Below are 17,523 nucleotides of genomic sequence, written 5' to 3'. Positions count from 1 at the left end.
TTATAATTATATGCTCTAGGTATACTTGTATTTAACAATATGTATTTAAGATAAACACTGAATATATAATATTAATCAACAAAAATGACATGAGACGCAACAGGCTATTGTAGTTGTGCGCTGGCTGCCGTTCACAACTGTTCACCATTACCTTCATTGACTGCAAGTTTAACAATGGCATCAACTTTAATGTAGTGTAAATAAGGGCATCAACTTTAATGTAGTGTAAATAAGGGCATCAACTTTAATGTAGTGTAAATAAGAGCATCAACTTTAATGTAGTGTAAATAAGGGCATCAACTTTATCATGTTTTTACAGTCCAGTGTAATGGGATCCACAACAATTTGATCCTGATCCTTTTTTTAAGTAGGCATATTACAAGAAAAAAACAGTCTGCATGTTTAGACTGCATTAGTGGTCTAAACACTGGGCTTCCTGTACTTTACTTTACTCAAGAAATTAGTTGTCTAATCATCGGGCTTCCTGTACTTTACTCAAGAAATTAGTGGTCTAATCATCGGGCTTCCTGTACTTTACTCAAGTGATTAGTGCTCTACGTATAGTTTCCCACAGGACTCCCTTGCCACTTCTCACTATGAACCTCTAAGCACTGAACCTGCATCTGTCTAATGGGGGTGACAGTTCTAAGTATTTCTTAATTCACGGAATGAATTTACTTTGCACACATCTTTCTTATCGACTGGGTCAGTCATCTGATCTTCCTGTCTATTTCCTTTTTGGTATGTACAGGATTTTTGTACAAGTTCAAAGACCTTTGTAATATTTTTGTAGTTCCTCGCTCGTATGTGAATAGCCTCATCCAGGGCATCCACTCATGAGCCTCAGCGTTTTTCAAATGATCCACTGGTTACCTCAACACACATCTCCCATACTCTGCAAATCTTCATACATTTCCTTCATATATTGGTCATCCACTCATGAGTCTGCATCAATATATTTACTTTTTTCAACATATTCTCATATTCCTGTTACCTTAACACTCACATTTTTCTCTACATTCCCAGCAACCTCATACTCCCATGTTTTACACATTCCCAGCACCCTCATACTCCCATGTTTTACACACTCCCAGCAACCTCCAAGATTATTCCATACACTTCACACATTCCCTTCTCTCAGCATATTTCCAGTGCTCTCGCATACCATCTTATTTCTACACCTTCACCTCCTTCGAGGACTCCCTGCACCCTTATGCACCCTCTCACACACACAACCCTCTTCCCCACATTCCTGTTTTAATGACTACCACAAAACTCATGAAAGTTAAGAAAACAAATTTTGTATGTACATATTTTCTCTTTAATTTGTAAATTCTTTATACAAATGACTATGGGGAGATCGACAAGCAGCCTCTTATGTACAGAGCAGGCGATAAAAAAGCTAAAGTTGTGAAGGAGCCTGTGTGTGTGTGTGTGTGTGTGTGTGTGTGTGTGTGTGTGTGTGTGTGTGTGTGTGTGTGTGTGTGTGTGTGTGTGTGTGTGTGTGTGTGTGTGTGTACACATACTGTGTGTAGGTATTTGTGTACCTTTGAGGAGGGATAAGGAAAAATGTGGGATGTAAAGGGCAAGAGAAGGGAAAAGATAAATAGAGAAGAGTAAATGAGGGAAAGGTGAAAAAAAGTGTGAAGGGGAGAAATGGGATTCAAAGGATAAATAGGTTAAGGGAAGCAGGAAGAGGAACAGTAGGTAGAGGGTTCAGGATGACCAAACGAGCAGGAATATTGAAAAAAAAACAAGATAAGAGAAATGTGCAGCAAATATATATCAGAAGACACTAAAGTCAGCACTTAGACAGAGGTTGAGTAGCAATTATGCTTGAGAAAAGGTAAAGAGAAGATAAAGAATGGGAGAAGATGCACAAGTAAGTGTCCAAGGGTTGAGAGAAAAAAAGAAAAAGTAACCGCATGTCAATGAACAAAATAAAAGTGAATAAAAATAGAAAAACTTTGATAACTCTAATATGATGAGATAATAAGCCTGCAGCAGTCTCAAATGAATGAATCTGTGCAGAGGACAGGAAGTTACAAGAACGTATGGCAACTACAATAAATTAAAATAAAATTTAAGTTGAAAACTATCTTCAAGGAAACAAGGGGCCATTGTCACCACAGCCCCAATACCCTATCAGCTAGGCACAACAAATGAAGCACAGGAATTTATGGATCGGCAGTGGCCACACGGAGAGGTGTACCAACTACTAAATGAAGTTATCAAATTGAATAAAACACAACAGTAGACTGAATTTTAAGGGTAAATTCTAGACACAAGTGATACAAGAGATTGGGTATTTTGAGAAGGATAGTTGGCAGTACTGCACCAAGTTACTGAGGGATGTTTGTTGTGTTCGACAGTATGCGCTGTAAGGTTCAAAGACACACTACGGCACACACTGGCAAGTTTGGAAAAGAATGAAAAAACTTCGAATGATAAATGTAGAAAAAGTAATTACAGTAAAATATGAGGATGTGAATGACACAATCGGACATATGGATATGAAGTACAGCAGAAATATGATTCGAGCAGATGAAATATTAAGGAAATTGATGGGAAATGAGCCAACCATGCCATGATGCAATGAAATGATGATGAAGTGAGTTACTGTAGATTGATTATGAAGTAAAGGGGTAAATTAATAGAGGCTGCAGTAGGGGGTTTATGAAACTATGAGGGGTCACTCCAAGGACATGAGAGAATGTAATATGATGAGGTCAAGCCAGTTTGGTACTCAAGTTATGAATAACATCAGGAGGAAGTATGTGATAACACCTCACCACTGGCAAGTGAGGAAGAAGGCAAGTTATTATACTCTTCAAGAATAAGTGAATAAACGAGTTAACCCTGACAGATGGGGAGGGAGGTGGGGGGGGGGGGGAGATTATACTCCATGAATTTGAGTTATTTTAAAATCAGAAAAATTTGGATAAAATTTCCCAAAGCATCTCTATGAAATATAAAGATGCATTTGGCATTAGAAAATTATATAATTTTTTAAAATACATTAGAATTCAATTGAAAATCAAATTATATAACAAATAGCACTTAGCACTTTGTAAAAAAAAAAAATTAAATACTTTCCTCGTTTATACTAGATAAATTATTTTTTAGTACATGCACGCACTCGCACACCGGAATAAAGTTGATAGTAATTGATCATTAATTACAAAAATACTATCCTTAAAAGTGAATGACTGAACAACAAAAATGCAAGTCCTTATTCTGGAAATAGAGTTTTGATTAAAATATTAAAAAGCAGACAACTAACTAATACACATTAAATTAAGATACGGTACATTCATTCCACAAATATATGACAAAGGTGTTCATCTTGGATACTGTTAACTTTTGTGGAGGTTATCCTGAAAACATAAATGACAAGAAACAAGTGTTCCTATATATTGCAACTCATGTCTACTATAACCTATAGCAGTTCAAAATTTGACGAGTTTAAATAATTAAACGTACACACGTAAGTATTTAACTTACTGTGTACTTGTATTCTAATAGCACTGCCCAAACACACTTGTAAAATTCAAGTGTTTATGATTGGCATCAATGTATTTATATGAGGTCTAAAATGCAAAGAATTTGAAGAATTACTTGTAAGCAGTAGTCATATGTTGCGTATGAACCCCCAGAGAACACCGACAACGAACCACTTCAATTTTGAGTGCTGTACATCTCTTGCATACAGATGCAAAGAGTCGTAACCCAGTTGACTCATTGTTCCAAGAATTAGCTGGTTGACCTAACACGTAATAAAACACGAGTATAGAAATAAATCGATAATCATAAAAAATAATTATCATAAAAGACTTATCAAATAAAAAGATATTTGAGGTCAAGGGAGGGGAAAATAAGGAAGTAGGAAATGACCAATATGGAAGCATGGGGATGAAATACCATAGAAAATGGGCTGTACAAATAGACGCTAAGGACCAAGGGTGAGTGTCAGGGATACTTCAGGTTTGGTGGTGTTTGGTGCTACTAATGTAGAGTTAAGGATTTCCAGCTAAACTAGAATAAATCCATCTGGCAATATAAACATCAATGAACATCACCAAAACGTCTGCTCCATTTCAGTTATTGTTACTGCTTGTTACAAACAATAAGAGGATTGTTAACAATGTCCACTTCTTATAATGCTTAATAATGACATTAAACTGTGAATTCCTTTTGCAACATGACATCGCACATGCACACAACCCAGGGATTTCTCTTTAAAAATTATTGTAAAATAGTATGATCGTCCCCATCTAGAACCCATCTGAAACTTAATGTACATCCTAATCCATTGATATCTGGTAAAAAATACATCTGTTGTCCATTTAACAAGCCAAAAATATCACCGCTAGGCCATTATTCATACCCTTGACCTGTTGTCCCTGATCACTGGTTGTCATTACCAAAATTTTCTGGAATTTTCAACATTTCTCTCCTTTGTCCAACACCAATAACAATATTTATGCCTCCCACTTGGCCTACAAAATAATCCTCTTTCTTGTTAAATTAATTTTTTGTTATATACACTTGAGAACGATTTAATAGCCAAAGATATCTAGCAAATGTACCTTTATTTTAAAACCTGTCAAAATGATCTCGCATCTTCAGTACTACCGGGCCGCCCACAGTCTCGGGTGAGCACATGCACATCTAACACACTCTTTAAATACCTGATGTAATAAAGCTACATCTGTAACAGACAAAACTGTCAATTATACATTTGATACAAATTTGTTTAACAAATATGGGTAAATGCATTTCAAGATAAAAATCTACATGTATTGAAGCACACATCAGGGTGGTTTTTTTTCATTTTGCTATACCACAGAATGGAAGTTCTCTAAAATTGTTAAAATCACCTATGGTACTCAATTACACATTAGTGACAACACAAAAAATATACCTTATGAAAAACTGGTCAATTCCATGCACAAATTTACCTACAATAAGAGAAGGCTATCACAAGATGGATCCAAATTTGAGGTGATATTTTTTTTTGTTTTCTAAACCAGAGTAAATAAATTCATTTGTCTGCATATGATGCATGTGCAGGGAAAAGCACAATTATATATTATATTTATGTGTACATGATGTGCACACATCCATAAGTGTACCAATTATGCATGTACAGTACTAACACACGCATGTACTGTACTGTATTTCATTTTTTACGTTGAAAAAATATTATTTGTCAGTACAATTTTCTATTTAAACCTTGAATTATAATCCATTGCATTATTGCTAAACCATTAGCTAAACCATTAAGCTATTAATTAATGGTTTAGCTAATGCTAAACATTATTGCTAAACCATTAAATGCACTTAACATGGGCCTCAAATTGGATCTTATGTATCAAATGTCAATCAAATCTAAAATCAAATACTGCATTGAATAAGTACACAAAAATTAACATTAAAAATATCAAGACTTGGTTTTAAAAAAAAAAAAAGTAATATGGTTCAAACATCAGACATTTTGTGTTCTAAATGTAATGCCAAAAATCCAGTAGAATCTGACAGATCAACTAACACAATAATAATGCTTCCAAATGTAAAATGTTTTCATAGTAACTGAAGACAAACACCTTGCCACACCTCGGGGATTCTTCTGCCACAGATTCCTCCGTCAGGACATCATGCCTCTCACTCACTCATCTTCTCCCTCTCCCTATGTCTCTAAAGCCAAATTATTATTAACAAAAATGCATCCGCAATGCACATAATTAACCCCTGAAATTGATAGCACTCTATGCCTCTCATTCACTCATCTTTCCCCCTCTCTCTGTGTCTCTAAAGTCAAATTATTATTAACAAAAATGCATCCGCAATGCACATAATTAACCCCTGAAATTGATAGCACTCTGGATGAATTTACCACAACAAAAGTCACATTTCCTGATCGTCCATATCTATTCTTACACAATGACAATACATCTTTTTATTCAATAGGATTATTATGGGCTAAAGTCTTATGAAAATTTTTGCATTCTTAAAGACTGAATTATTCTTAAATTTCCAAAAGAATAGGCAGTATGCTGTCTGAGTTTGATTTACCAATATCACCTTTCTCAAAAGTATTAAAGTCATTCAATCGCATGATATTCAGAAAATCTCGAGAAGTTTTGAGCTGCACTAAACATCTCTACAGTAGTCTAAACACTCACCTTACATTCCACAAACATGAAGCTCTTGCGGCAAAGTGCCAGTAACGTAACGGGAAGACACACTGGCCAAATCATCGGATCATTCAAATCTAGTTATTATTCCTTTTAGAACATACTAATAACCTATATTTAAAATTACAAAGTATGAAATAACTTAAAATAAAAATATATTGTTACAAAAGTCACCTCATAAGTGATATAGCTGAATTTTTGTGAGCAATAACAATTCAAGTTACATGTAGGCTATTGACCCAAAAGACCTCACAACTATTTTATTACTGTACTGTATTTTAATATGCAGTGGCTGATTGAATTGGAATATTCATAAAAAATCGAGTTTAATATATTACAATCATCGTGTGTATTAACTGTTAAGGTTCTCAGGATCATAACAAAATTAATGACATAGGTATAATATAACAATAAAAACTAAAGCTGGCACATATACAAGAGCTTTGATTTCTAATGAAGAATTTCTCAAGTGATCATGTCTACTCATCACACTGCCAATCACCTCAACACTGAAAACCTTGCTAGTCACACACAAACATTATCTATGAATAAGTAGACAGCATCCATTACCAAAAATGGATGCCACTTATATACGAGAATACATCTAGTGTGAGAGGACGCAAGCTTTTCACAAGATCTACAGAGGTTGGAAGAATGAGCTGGGTAAACCGAACCACTTGGGCAATTCTCCAGTAACGCCCTAGAGACATACCTGGGAGGGCAGTACATACATAAATACCTGAAATGTACACAGAACAGGAATGTAAGATGCTGGTGGAATAACTAAAGAATGTGCTGGAGGGGCTGCTCTTGTATGGCCCATGGCTTGAGGGCTTGGCTTCATCTTAAAAAAAAGAAAAAAAAAAGACAATATACGGGCACTGGAGGCACGGCAAGTCATTACAAGGCTCGTAAGGTATGGTGGATGGTTCACTGGGGCCACAGTGAGTGTATGTGAGTGAATGTGAGTGTACGTGTACGTATGTGAGTGTATGTGAGTGTATGTGAGTGTATGTGAGTGTGAGTGTGTGAATGTGAGTGAGAGTGTACGTGTGTGTGTGTGATGAAAAGCCAACCCAGCTCAATAGCTTTATCAACTGTAAAACACATGGCAATGGTTTTTCTTTTAAAGTTTAAGACAATTCTAAACCCATATTTTCTTACCAAGGATAGCAATTTTGGTCTATATGAAAATGCTAAAGAAATGCCCAATTCAATTCAATTTTATAATTATATATGCACACACACAATTATTTTATATATATATATATATATATATATATATATATATATATATATATATATATATATATATATATATATATATATATATATATATATATATATATATATATATATATATATATATATATATATTATATATATACACACATACATACATACATACACATATACCCACATAGTTATTTATTTTAAAAGCAGTCATTTTGTGTAGATTTCTTATTAAATATGACCAAAAAGGTTATATCGATGATTAAAGGATGAATCATCTTTATACTTTATTTCTCAGGCTTCTTCACTTACGAAGGATGTTGAAAAATTCTCTCGCTAAAGTTTCTATACTTTTAATGGGTCTCATACATCATTTCAGTCAGTAACAATTTATCATCCTCAGAGGCAGAAGGAAAGCAACTAAAAAAAGAACAAACACAACAGTTATTTGCCAAATGGTGTGATGAGAGGTGGTTACCCTATTAATATGACTGGGTAATCTGGTCCTACGTTTTCATTGGTTAATTGGGTGGTAGGAGGGATGTAAAACTGGCCATTCTCATTTGTTTGTGTTTATGTAAGATTGTACCGAATGTGTTTTGTTCTACGGTTCCCCCCTCCCCACATCAATCACCGGCACATGTACTTGGCAGCTCCCCTTAAGACTGTTAATCACACTTGCAATTCCCAGAGGGTGGTAAGAGTAGAATGAGGCGGTCTAAGAAGACTCCAGCCCATAGCCTCCTTTTCAGGGCATCACCCTTAACATTACAGATAGAGTACAGAGTTCAACCAACCCAGTGCCCATTGTATATATCTCCCAACTCTGCACCTGGTGCAGATGCCGAATAACTGGGGAGACTAGGATACCCCGCATACCGTTAAATTCATTCAGGATCTCAGTTGTTCTCGCACATCAGTAGCACCACCTCGGGTATACAGCTCCCTGGAATCTTGGCTGTTGTTTGGTGTAGACACTTTCTCCAGCTTAGCCTCTCCCACACACTTATGCCCCAGTGTGTATCAGTTAAGATTCAGTATAAGAATTGGACATCAGTAAATAAACAGAGTGAAGGCGATACAAATGCAGCATATAAAAATGACATTTAATGAAAATAAAATAAATATTACTCCGTAGCTGCACTAGACTTGTCAAAATTAGAAACTGGCCGCACGTGGTCCCTTTAAACACAAGCGTTTACTTTACTGTATACAATTTCTTAAAGTGTTATAAAACTAATAATCTAAGCATCAACTTGAAACAAGTTACTGAGACAATTATGAATAATTCTATATTTACAGTAACTGTCACCTCATAATTAGTGAGGGCTCAAACTGAAGTACAGAATAAAGCCATCACTTGGCTATAGCAATTAATTTTAATTCCACTAAACCTGATTACTTTCATATGAAATCACACTGATAAAATAAATCACAGAATCATTAGCGCAGTCAAAATGTGTACAAGAATAGTCTAATATTGTTCCTCAAAATGAAACTAACTCAAGGGAGGGAAGTTACTTAGCTATGATAATGGTGCTGACGAGGATCAGCCAACTCCCAGAATCCTTTTAGCATGCAAGCAGCCAGAAACTGCGGCCTGCGACTCCCTCTGGTACTTGATAGAATGGGTTCACCATTTCCTCTTGCACTTCTTGACCGTAATCTTGGCTCTTTGCCCATGTATCCTCAGCTGGACCAAAGACTCCAACATTCCTTTTTCTGGGTGACTGGATAATATGGGGGGACAGTGGGAGGTAACATGGTGGATCTGTTGCTGCCTCACCACACGAGTTACATTCCAGTAACCAATCTACCTGCCGAAAAGTGTAAGTAACTTGCGTGTGAACTTGGGACCCCCAAGGCCCTCCTGCAATACCATGTCATTGCAGACTTTGTTGCTCTTCCACCTTGCTAACACTACCCATTTCACTGGCATCTAGCGGCTGCTCTATACTGAGACCACCATCTTAACGTGAATATCACTGCCAACTGACTGTGCTACACTTAAGTTGATTTGTTACTGGGTCACTGCACTGCCCAGACTTGCTGCCACAAAATTCCTCTATAAGAATTACAGACTTAACACTTCACTACTTATTGCATTGTCCTTCACTAAGAATGTCACAGATTGTTTATTTAATGATCACCTCACTTCACTGTTCTAACCTTTCGACTTCTTCAAGTCGGGACTGTCCTCATTATTATGCAGATTATAGCAGTAGTAGGCTGTGGAGCAGTTCTACAAAACTCTCCGCACTGAATAGTACTACATAGCTACATTTTGAATTCAAACATGGTCCCAGAGCATTAGCCAATGTCAAGCTACAACTCTACTTCTGCTGTTTTTGACTAATCGACATAATACACCTTGCAAAGGTTCACTAGGTTTCTCCTCGCATCTTCCCAGAGGTCCTCGGCACTCTATCTAGGCTCAAATGAACAAATCCACAAGGGCCGTGACGAGGATTCGAACCTGCGTCCGAGAGCATCCCAGACGCTGCCTTAATCGACTGAGCTCTCGGACGCAGGTTCGAATCCTCGTCACGGCCCTTGTGGATTTGTTCATTTGATGCATCACGCAATTGTGATTTCTGTGTGTATCTAGGCTCAACGTGTTTGGTTTGCATGTCTGTAAATTTCTGCAAATATTCAGGAGCAAGCCATAGCACGTCCTGCTGCACTGACAGACAGGGAAACAGCGAGGTGTCATATCGGGTTCCCGGTGTCCATCCCCTGGCTCCTCAGGCATGGAGGTGTCCATGCCCTCGCTCCTCAGGCACGGAGGTGTCCATGCCCTGGCTCCTCAAGCACAGGAAACTCTGCTCGAGTAACATCACGCCTACCATATTGGGATAATGGTGGATAGGTTATCCCCTTAAGAATTCCTTAAAACTGAAATTTCTTCTAAACTGTGGAACTTGCACACCTAATGATCATTGAGCCATCAAGTATCGGCACAGGGTGGGAAAAGTGCCTCATGATGTCGGGAAAGGTAAGAAAGAGATGGCAATTGAAACAGTTTGATGTAAAATGCATCTGCTATGACTTGTTTCTTATTGTCGGGGAATCTATCAAGAATAGAAGAGACGTAGCAGAAGTCCTTTACATTAAACATAATCCTTCCGTTATTAACGGCCTGCTCACACCTTGATGTTCCCTGCCGTCAACACTAGCAAGAGAGAACATTCGGTTTACACCTCATCTACAACACCAGTAAAAAGGCAAGAACCATACCTGCACGGAAAATATATTTTGTGCTTCATTTGTCTTTTTTTTTTTTTTTTTTTTTGATATTCACTTTCCCTCTGCCTCCGAGCACACTAAATCGTACCTGTGCAAAATGCATCAGGCCCATAAAATATGTAAAATATATTTTGCAGAGGTGAAAAATTTACTTCCTTTCCAAGTGATGGAAGAAATATGAAATAACGTAGAATTTTTATAGAATTATTGAATAACCCTTACTGACATATTTAGTAATACATTTCTACAAAAATGACTCCTTCTAAAAAAATAATAATAATGTATATGTATATATATAACTATGTATATATATATATATATATATATATATATATATATATATATATATATATATATATATATATATATATTTCCAAAATCCAATCAAAATGAGGACATTTGGGGCAACAAATTGTCTACTAACACTACCATAATGGCAGCCATTAGCAACTGATATTGAATTACCACAATGGCATGTCCTGTCTGTGAATGCCCCAGCTGCACTATAAAACACTCTTCAGGCTCCATTTTTCAAGTCATGGCTTTTAAAAGGAAACAAATATTTGTGACTAGCATAGGTGCACACTTGGCAAGGAGTGCCCAATTTTCGGATTAGTGGGCAATCATCACACCCATTACTATAAAAATGTTCCAGGTGGATGCTTACACTTGGCACAATGTCATGTCACCACCTTGACACAATGTCATGTCACCACCTTGACACCACAAACACCCTGCTGCTGACCCACTTGTCATGGTCAGACACTCGCGCACGCACACACACACATACAAACACATAAAAAACACTCAAGCTCCCACTTGCTGGGTGTTTGCAGCAGGATGAGTTCTTCACACACTAATCTCATAATTCATGTCATATGCAGAACGCCGGTCAAGATCTTGCGGAGTAGCTAATCGGTGGTCGGGTTTAGGGGTGTGAGTAGGGCTCAGGGCTCCTCCAAGTGACCCACGTTGAGTATGAATCACTCCGTGGTGGGAATCGTGAGGTGCCCCATGTGGACCTTGAATATGAGCAGGACCTCGTGAAGACATTTCTATGCTATCCATCATATCTAAAGACCTAACAAAAGACACAGGTCGTTTTTGACCAGGACTTGGTCTACTACCTTCTGTTGGGGTTGGAGGAGTTGCTAAACCACCTCCATAGTTCTTCCGTCTTATTTGAGGCGACTGTGGACCAACATAACTTGGACCAGAGTTGCGGCGCCCAACATTCATTTGTTGCTGAGGTGGATACCCTTGGTGTGGCTGGTGTCCCATATGATGAGTATAGGTGGCTTGGTGTGTGGGTGGGTAATGTCCACTATGAACACCAGCTACTTGGGTGTGATGTATGAGATGATAATAATGAGGTGCAGGACAGGTTTGTGTTGGACTTGTAGGATTTGACCGGTATTCTTGGGATCCACAGGATTGATAAGCTGTTCCAGGGTCATTTGGTCCACCTTGACAGTACTGTGGAGGCGACTGATCCCTCCATGTGTACTGGCCATGTTGAGGAGATCCAGCTAGCTCCTGAATATTGTCAAACATTGTAGTTGTACGTGGATATGAAGCATTTGGTTCTGATGGCTGTCTCATTAATTCCGATTCAGACATGTAGCGTCTCTGGGGCGAGCCATTAGAGTGAGCGGTATGAGGCGGTTCATAAGAGTACTGAGGATAATACTGTGGTGGTCCTCTACCTCCATCACTTCCAATGCCAATGAAATCAGGGCGGCGAGGTTGAGTAGGCGTGCTTGGATTTGAACGACGTAGCGGAGAGGACATGGCCAGTGGTGTTGGAACTCCACCCAGCTGCTTCATACGGTGATGCAACGTAGGAGAACCTGGAACACCTTGATATACTTGTCCACTGGGGCTAGAAGGCCCTGTACGTGGTCCTCCTGGCGCTGGTGGGGAGGTTTGAATGGGCCGTTCTGGGGAAAGTGGATCTGGTGTGGTAGATCGCGATCGTCCATCTAGTCCTCTGTAATAAAACGATGAATTACTATTTGTACTTAGATAGCACAATGATAAAGATCAAGTAGGAGTATTAGAGAAGGGTGTGAACAACAAAACCAATGGAATTTGTTAAATTTCATATCTATACTGATAAAAGTATTCTGATGGAGAAGAAAGCATATATATTTATATTTAAACTGGGGTTAATGTGTTGAAGACTACCTACATTTCTGGCAACTTTTTCAAATTTTCGAACTTATTTTATTCTATCAAATGAATATACAAATAAGAATGGATTACATACTGACAAAGTTTAATTTTTGTTTTAGTTTATGATCATGATGCTAATGCTTTTAATACAGTACTATACAGGTACTGTAGTTCTTTTGAGCCAGATTATGGTAATGGTTCCTGATAGGCAAAGATAAGGGTTCTAAGGCTTTGTGAATCTTCCTACAGTGTGGCTGGACCAGCACTTACCTTTGAATGCTACTGAGGAGGTCACTCCTAGGAAAAAAAAATCAATGGAGATGGCTTCTATAGGTGACTAAGGCCAACCATCCTACAGCCTAAATAACCTTTCATGTTATTAATCAAAACTGTTACACATTCTTAATAAACATTAGATGCAAACATTCCACAATGGTTATTTCTTATACCTACCCCCTCTGAAGGAGGAATTATTTGAATCTGTGTTAAATCCTATGCAGTAGGAATGATGCTGATATGGCAATCATCATATATATATATATGACTTTACCGAGCAATGAATAGCAATAAAAACTCACTACATAGTACTGTACAGTATGTTGACCAGACGACACACTAGAAGTTGAAGGGACGACGACGTTTCGGTCCGTCCTGAACCATTCTCAAGTCGATTGTGAGACCATTCTCACAATCAACTTGAGAATGGTCCAGGACGGACCGAAACGTCGTCGTCACTTCAACTTCTAGTGTGTGGTCTGGTCAACATACTTCAGCCACGTTATTGTGACTCATCGCCTGCACTGTACTGTATACTAAGTTGACTTCATTATACAACAACTAACCGTGGTCTGGAAGTGTGTGGAGATCGAGGTGGTCTTGCTACCTGCTGACTTGCGTTGGCCTTGCGTGGTGAGTCGGTGTATGGGTGATGGTGATGGTGGTGGTGATAAGCAGGGTGATGGTGTGGAGGTGGCGCATCCGGCTGGAAGAAGTTAGTCTTGGAAGGGTGACGAGGCAAGGGGGGTGTGGGTTCGCAGTCTTGACTTTGGCTCATGCCCGGTGGGGGCTGGCTGCCATCTTCCACACACTCTCCTCCCCCGCCTGCGCCGACACCAACAGACGACGATGCTCCAGCCCCTCCCCCCTCCACCAGCTACAGTTAGGGAGATAATACTCAAGTTACAACTAAGCCAACACTACCTCTAATTATAGCGTTAATTACAAAGTTAACAACAATAGCAGCTTGGACGAAATCTTAATAAATAGCAGCACTGAATACAGGATTTAAAAATAATATGAAGCAAAGCAGCATATAATAATGCTTTCACACACAAAAGCCGGCTTCATGATAATGGCTAAAGGAACTCTGGAAACAAACCCCCGAGACTGGACACTGCTTCTAATTATGCAACATTCACATACGCTGGCTTTACTACAGTGTTGTTAATAATAATACTGTACAAGGCAATGATGATGTAATCAAACAAGTCAAAGATTACAGCACTAACATCATAGTAATCGGTTCTGAAACATTCAAAATGCCAAGAAGCAAATTAGCATAGGCATAAAAGTGTGATAACAAATTGCCATTCCCTAAATGCTACATGGCAAAGGTTTCATTCTTCTGAAGACTGTGGCAAATAATTATTCTTTTACAAATGCACTCACATACAAACCAGTCTAAAAGCTATGTCTACTTCTTTTTCAAACCGAGGGTGCGACTGGCAGAGTGGCCATCATTCTGACCTAGCACCCTAATAGACCTGAACTCAATTCTTCTCGAGAAGGCAATATCATTTTCAAATTCAATTTATACTGGCGACATCGCCAAGATTTTGGTCTTCTGATGACTATTATAAAGAAATGCTCATTTACACATGTGCAGGCATACGTTCACACAGCATGTGCACTCACAAATCTTAAATAAATACTTATGACTTCCAAGAAATCCATTTATGTGCTAAACATTTCCTACTCTGACAAATGTCTTTTACTCACTGATGTAAATCTTTAAATTAGCATTAACACACTAATGGATTTTATTGCCCTAACAATACAATGCATTTTATGAGCTAATACAACTAAATCCACAGTTCTGTATTCTGCAGATTTATTTAAATTTTTGCAAGATATATAATGGACAAAACATTATAATAACATTCAACATAAACCCTTTTCTATGAACAATAAGGACCAATTGAAAAAAGAAAGAAAAATTCAGCATTGACTGCAATGAAATGCCTCTTTCTGGTAGGGCCTCAGTGGCTTCTCCTGAAGATAGTTTGCTAAGGGGTAAAGATCCACAAACGAGGAGTCACATCAGCCTTAGGAATCCTGAATGGCCTACGGGAACCAGAGTCAGAACCTGGGCCCCCCTCCACCCCCCTCCCTCACAGCAGTACAGGGAGCTGGGGATTCATATAATCATCCTCACCATTTTCACGGAGTGAACCATCGACGATGCATCCTTCCAGTGCTCTGCGAGATGTTTGGTCGCCCTGAGATGGCCCTTTTCACGTTGGAGTGAAATTGGTGGCTTTTCTCTTAAGTGGTTCTGGTCCTCAATTGCAAGCTTCTCGAGATGAAACTCATCCACCACAAGTGCTTGAGGTAGGGGTTCTTCTATCACTTCCCACAATCCAGCTGTTGCTCTGGATTATGGCCTAGTTGAGGCAGAAACAAACATGCAGAGTTTCTTTCACCCCGATGCTCCTGTTCACCTAGCAGTAAATAGGTACCTGAGAGTTAGACAGCTACTACGGGCTGCTTCCTGGGGATGTGTAACAAAAAGGAGACATGGTTGAGGACCGGGCTGCGGGGACGCTAAGCCCCGAAATCATCTAAAGACGACTTCAAGGTAGAGCTTTGGTGATTCCATTTTGTTTCCCTTCCTTCTAGGTGTGTTGGTTCATTGTCCTTCAGCTCCAGACTGAGGGCCTGATGACGAGGAACCTGCGAGCTCCAGGTGGTGCTGCCACCTACCGTTAGCCAATCGTAAACAGAGGGTCCGCATTAGCTACCAAGTGAATCATTTGCAGAGTCATTTGCTGCCTCGGTTCTTTTCTGTGAATCTTGCAGTTGTCTTTATTGCTTCGCATAGTTCCTGAATGTTTCTTTGGAGATGGCAATTGTAAGAATCCTCTTCTCCCTGTGTCTCTGAAGGCCATGTTCTGGTTTTGGTCCATAGTAAGCCATTCACGACTCCTAAGACTTACATAACTCATCTGTGTGGAGGGGTACTTTAGCAATGTAGCTTTAGGGAGCGACTATTTGGCCCCTCCAGAAAAACAGATCATATTGCACTTGTTAATCAATAAACTCTAACCACAACCTATTTTCAAAAAGCTCCTTTCTCAAATACATTTACATTTCACTAGTACAAAATGAAACCAATAAATTCCAACATACTCTTCAGAGATATGGAAACTAACTTAAGCTTCTATGCTCTCTGTATACATGTTCGTTACCTTTATTGTTCAAGTAGTAATTACAGGTACAACCACCCCAATATTGGTCACAAATACATTATAGTATTTTCTTTTTTAAACATAAGTGGGAACAGTAGATGGTTCTCAGTTAACCCTTTCTGCCCAGGGCTTGAACAGAATGAAATTGCTTGCACGACACGGGTGAACGTCAACCACTGTGCCACACAAAGTTTAAACACTGGACTATCTCCATCGTTTACCATTTACTTTCTTTCATACTTCTGTTTTGGTATACACTGTACATTTAAATCTTAATTTAAAAGTAATGTTAACCTTCCCTAACTTCCTCACAACTATTAAAGTGTGTTTTGGTCAAGTTTCAGGAAAGTTCTCCTTTCATACAAAAGCAAATCTATAGAGTATTTAACTTCCATTTTTAAAAACTATTGTACAATATTGCTTATCTTGAAATGATTCCGGGGCTTAGCATCCCCGCAGCCCAGGTCCTCGAACAGGCCTCCTTGATCCTAGCTTCCATCAATATAAAACACTGAACTTAGGACAATCATTGTTTTTGTACCCCCAGAAATGACTATTTTCTTTGACATAACAGTGCACTCTTATGAACATTACACAATGACAGAGGCAAATGGTCCTATTGGCTGACACACTATAATCTATGCAGAAAATGTGTACTGTACTTATGATACATGTATCATATTTGTATGTACTGTATACACTTACATATTCAGTTATCACATATACATATAAAATATATGCATGTGATTGTGTGGGGGGTTGCAAACAAATCCATTTATTGTATGTGCTTGCATGTATGCAGATACTGCAACTAAACTGAACCATAGAGTAACACACAACAGAGGATGCAGGAACGTGTGCGGGGCAGCCAGGTGACGCATCATGGGGTGTATAGAAGTTAGTGGAAGATATATTAAAAAAGGGGGCAATGACAAAAATACAATTTTAATGTACTGTACTGTACCGTAGACGTTAAATTGTGATAGAAACACGTACATACACAATCGGCTAAAGTAAAACACAGTACTGTAGTAAGGATTAAACAATGCTTAGAAATGAAGACGATACCAGCAAAACCCAACTTTGCTCTAAAGGAACTAACCAAACATAAGTAAATTTTAAGTAAAACCAGGTATGGAAAGGAAATAAAGATTATAGAAGTGAAGACCAATGTAATACATGGAGGGATGAGAGGTAAGAGACAT

The 17,523-nt window shown here is 38.5% G+C and overlaps 1 protein-coding gene across 3 annotated transcripts in view; it reads right to left on the bottom strand.

Annotated features, from left to right (window-relative positions):
- Window positions 1-7,767: 7,767 nt before the first annotated feature.
- Window positions 7,768-17,523, bottom strand: part of Zdhhc8 (zinc finger DHHC-type containing 8) — a 46,630-nt gene continuing 36,874 nt past the window's right edge. For all 3 annotated transcript variants that reach the window (XM_069312200.1, XM_045726381.2, XM_045726382.2), the window contains 2 exons: window positions 13,694-14,004; window positions 7,768-12,666 (listed from right to left, as the gene is read on the bottom strand). In XM_069312200.1, the coding sequence (XP_069168301.1) occupies window positions 11,526-12,666; window positions 13,694-14,004 (1,452 nt within the window). In that variant the 3' untranslated portion in view covers window positions 7,768-11,525. The remainder of the gene's footprint in view (window positions 12,667-13,693; window positions 14,005-17,523) is intronic.

This window comes from Procambarus clarkii, chromosome 71, assembly GCF_040958095.1.
Source record: "Procambarus clarkii isolate CNS0578487 chromosome 71, FALCON_Pclarkii_2.0, whole genome shotgun sequence".
Classification (NCBI taxonomy): Eukaryota; Metazoa; Arthropoda; class Malacostraca; order Decapoda; family Cambaridae; genus Procambarus; species Procambarus clarkii.
Note: the sequence above shows the minus strand (reverse complement) of the source record. Positions and strands in the feature narration are given on the sequence as shown.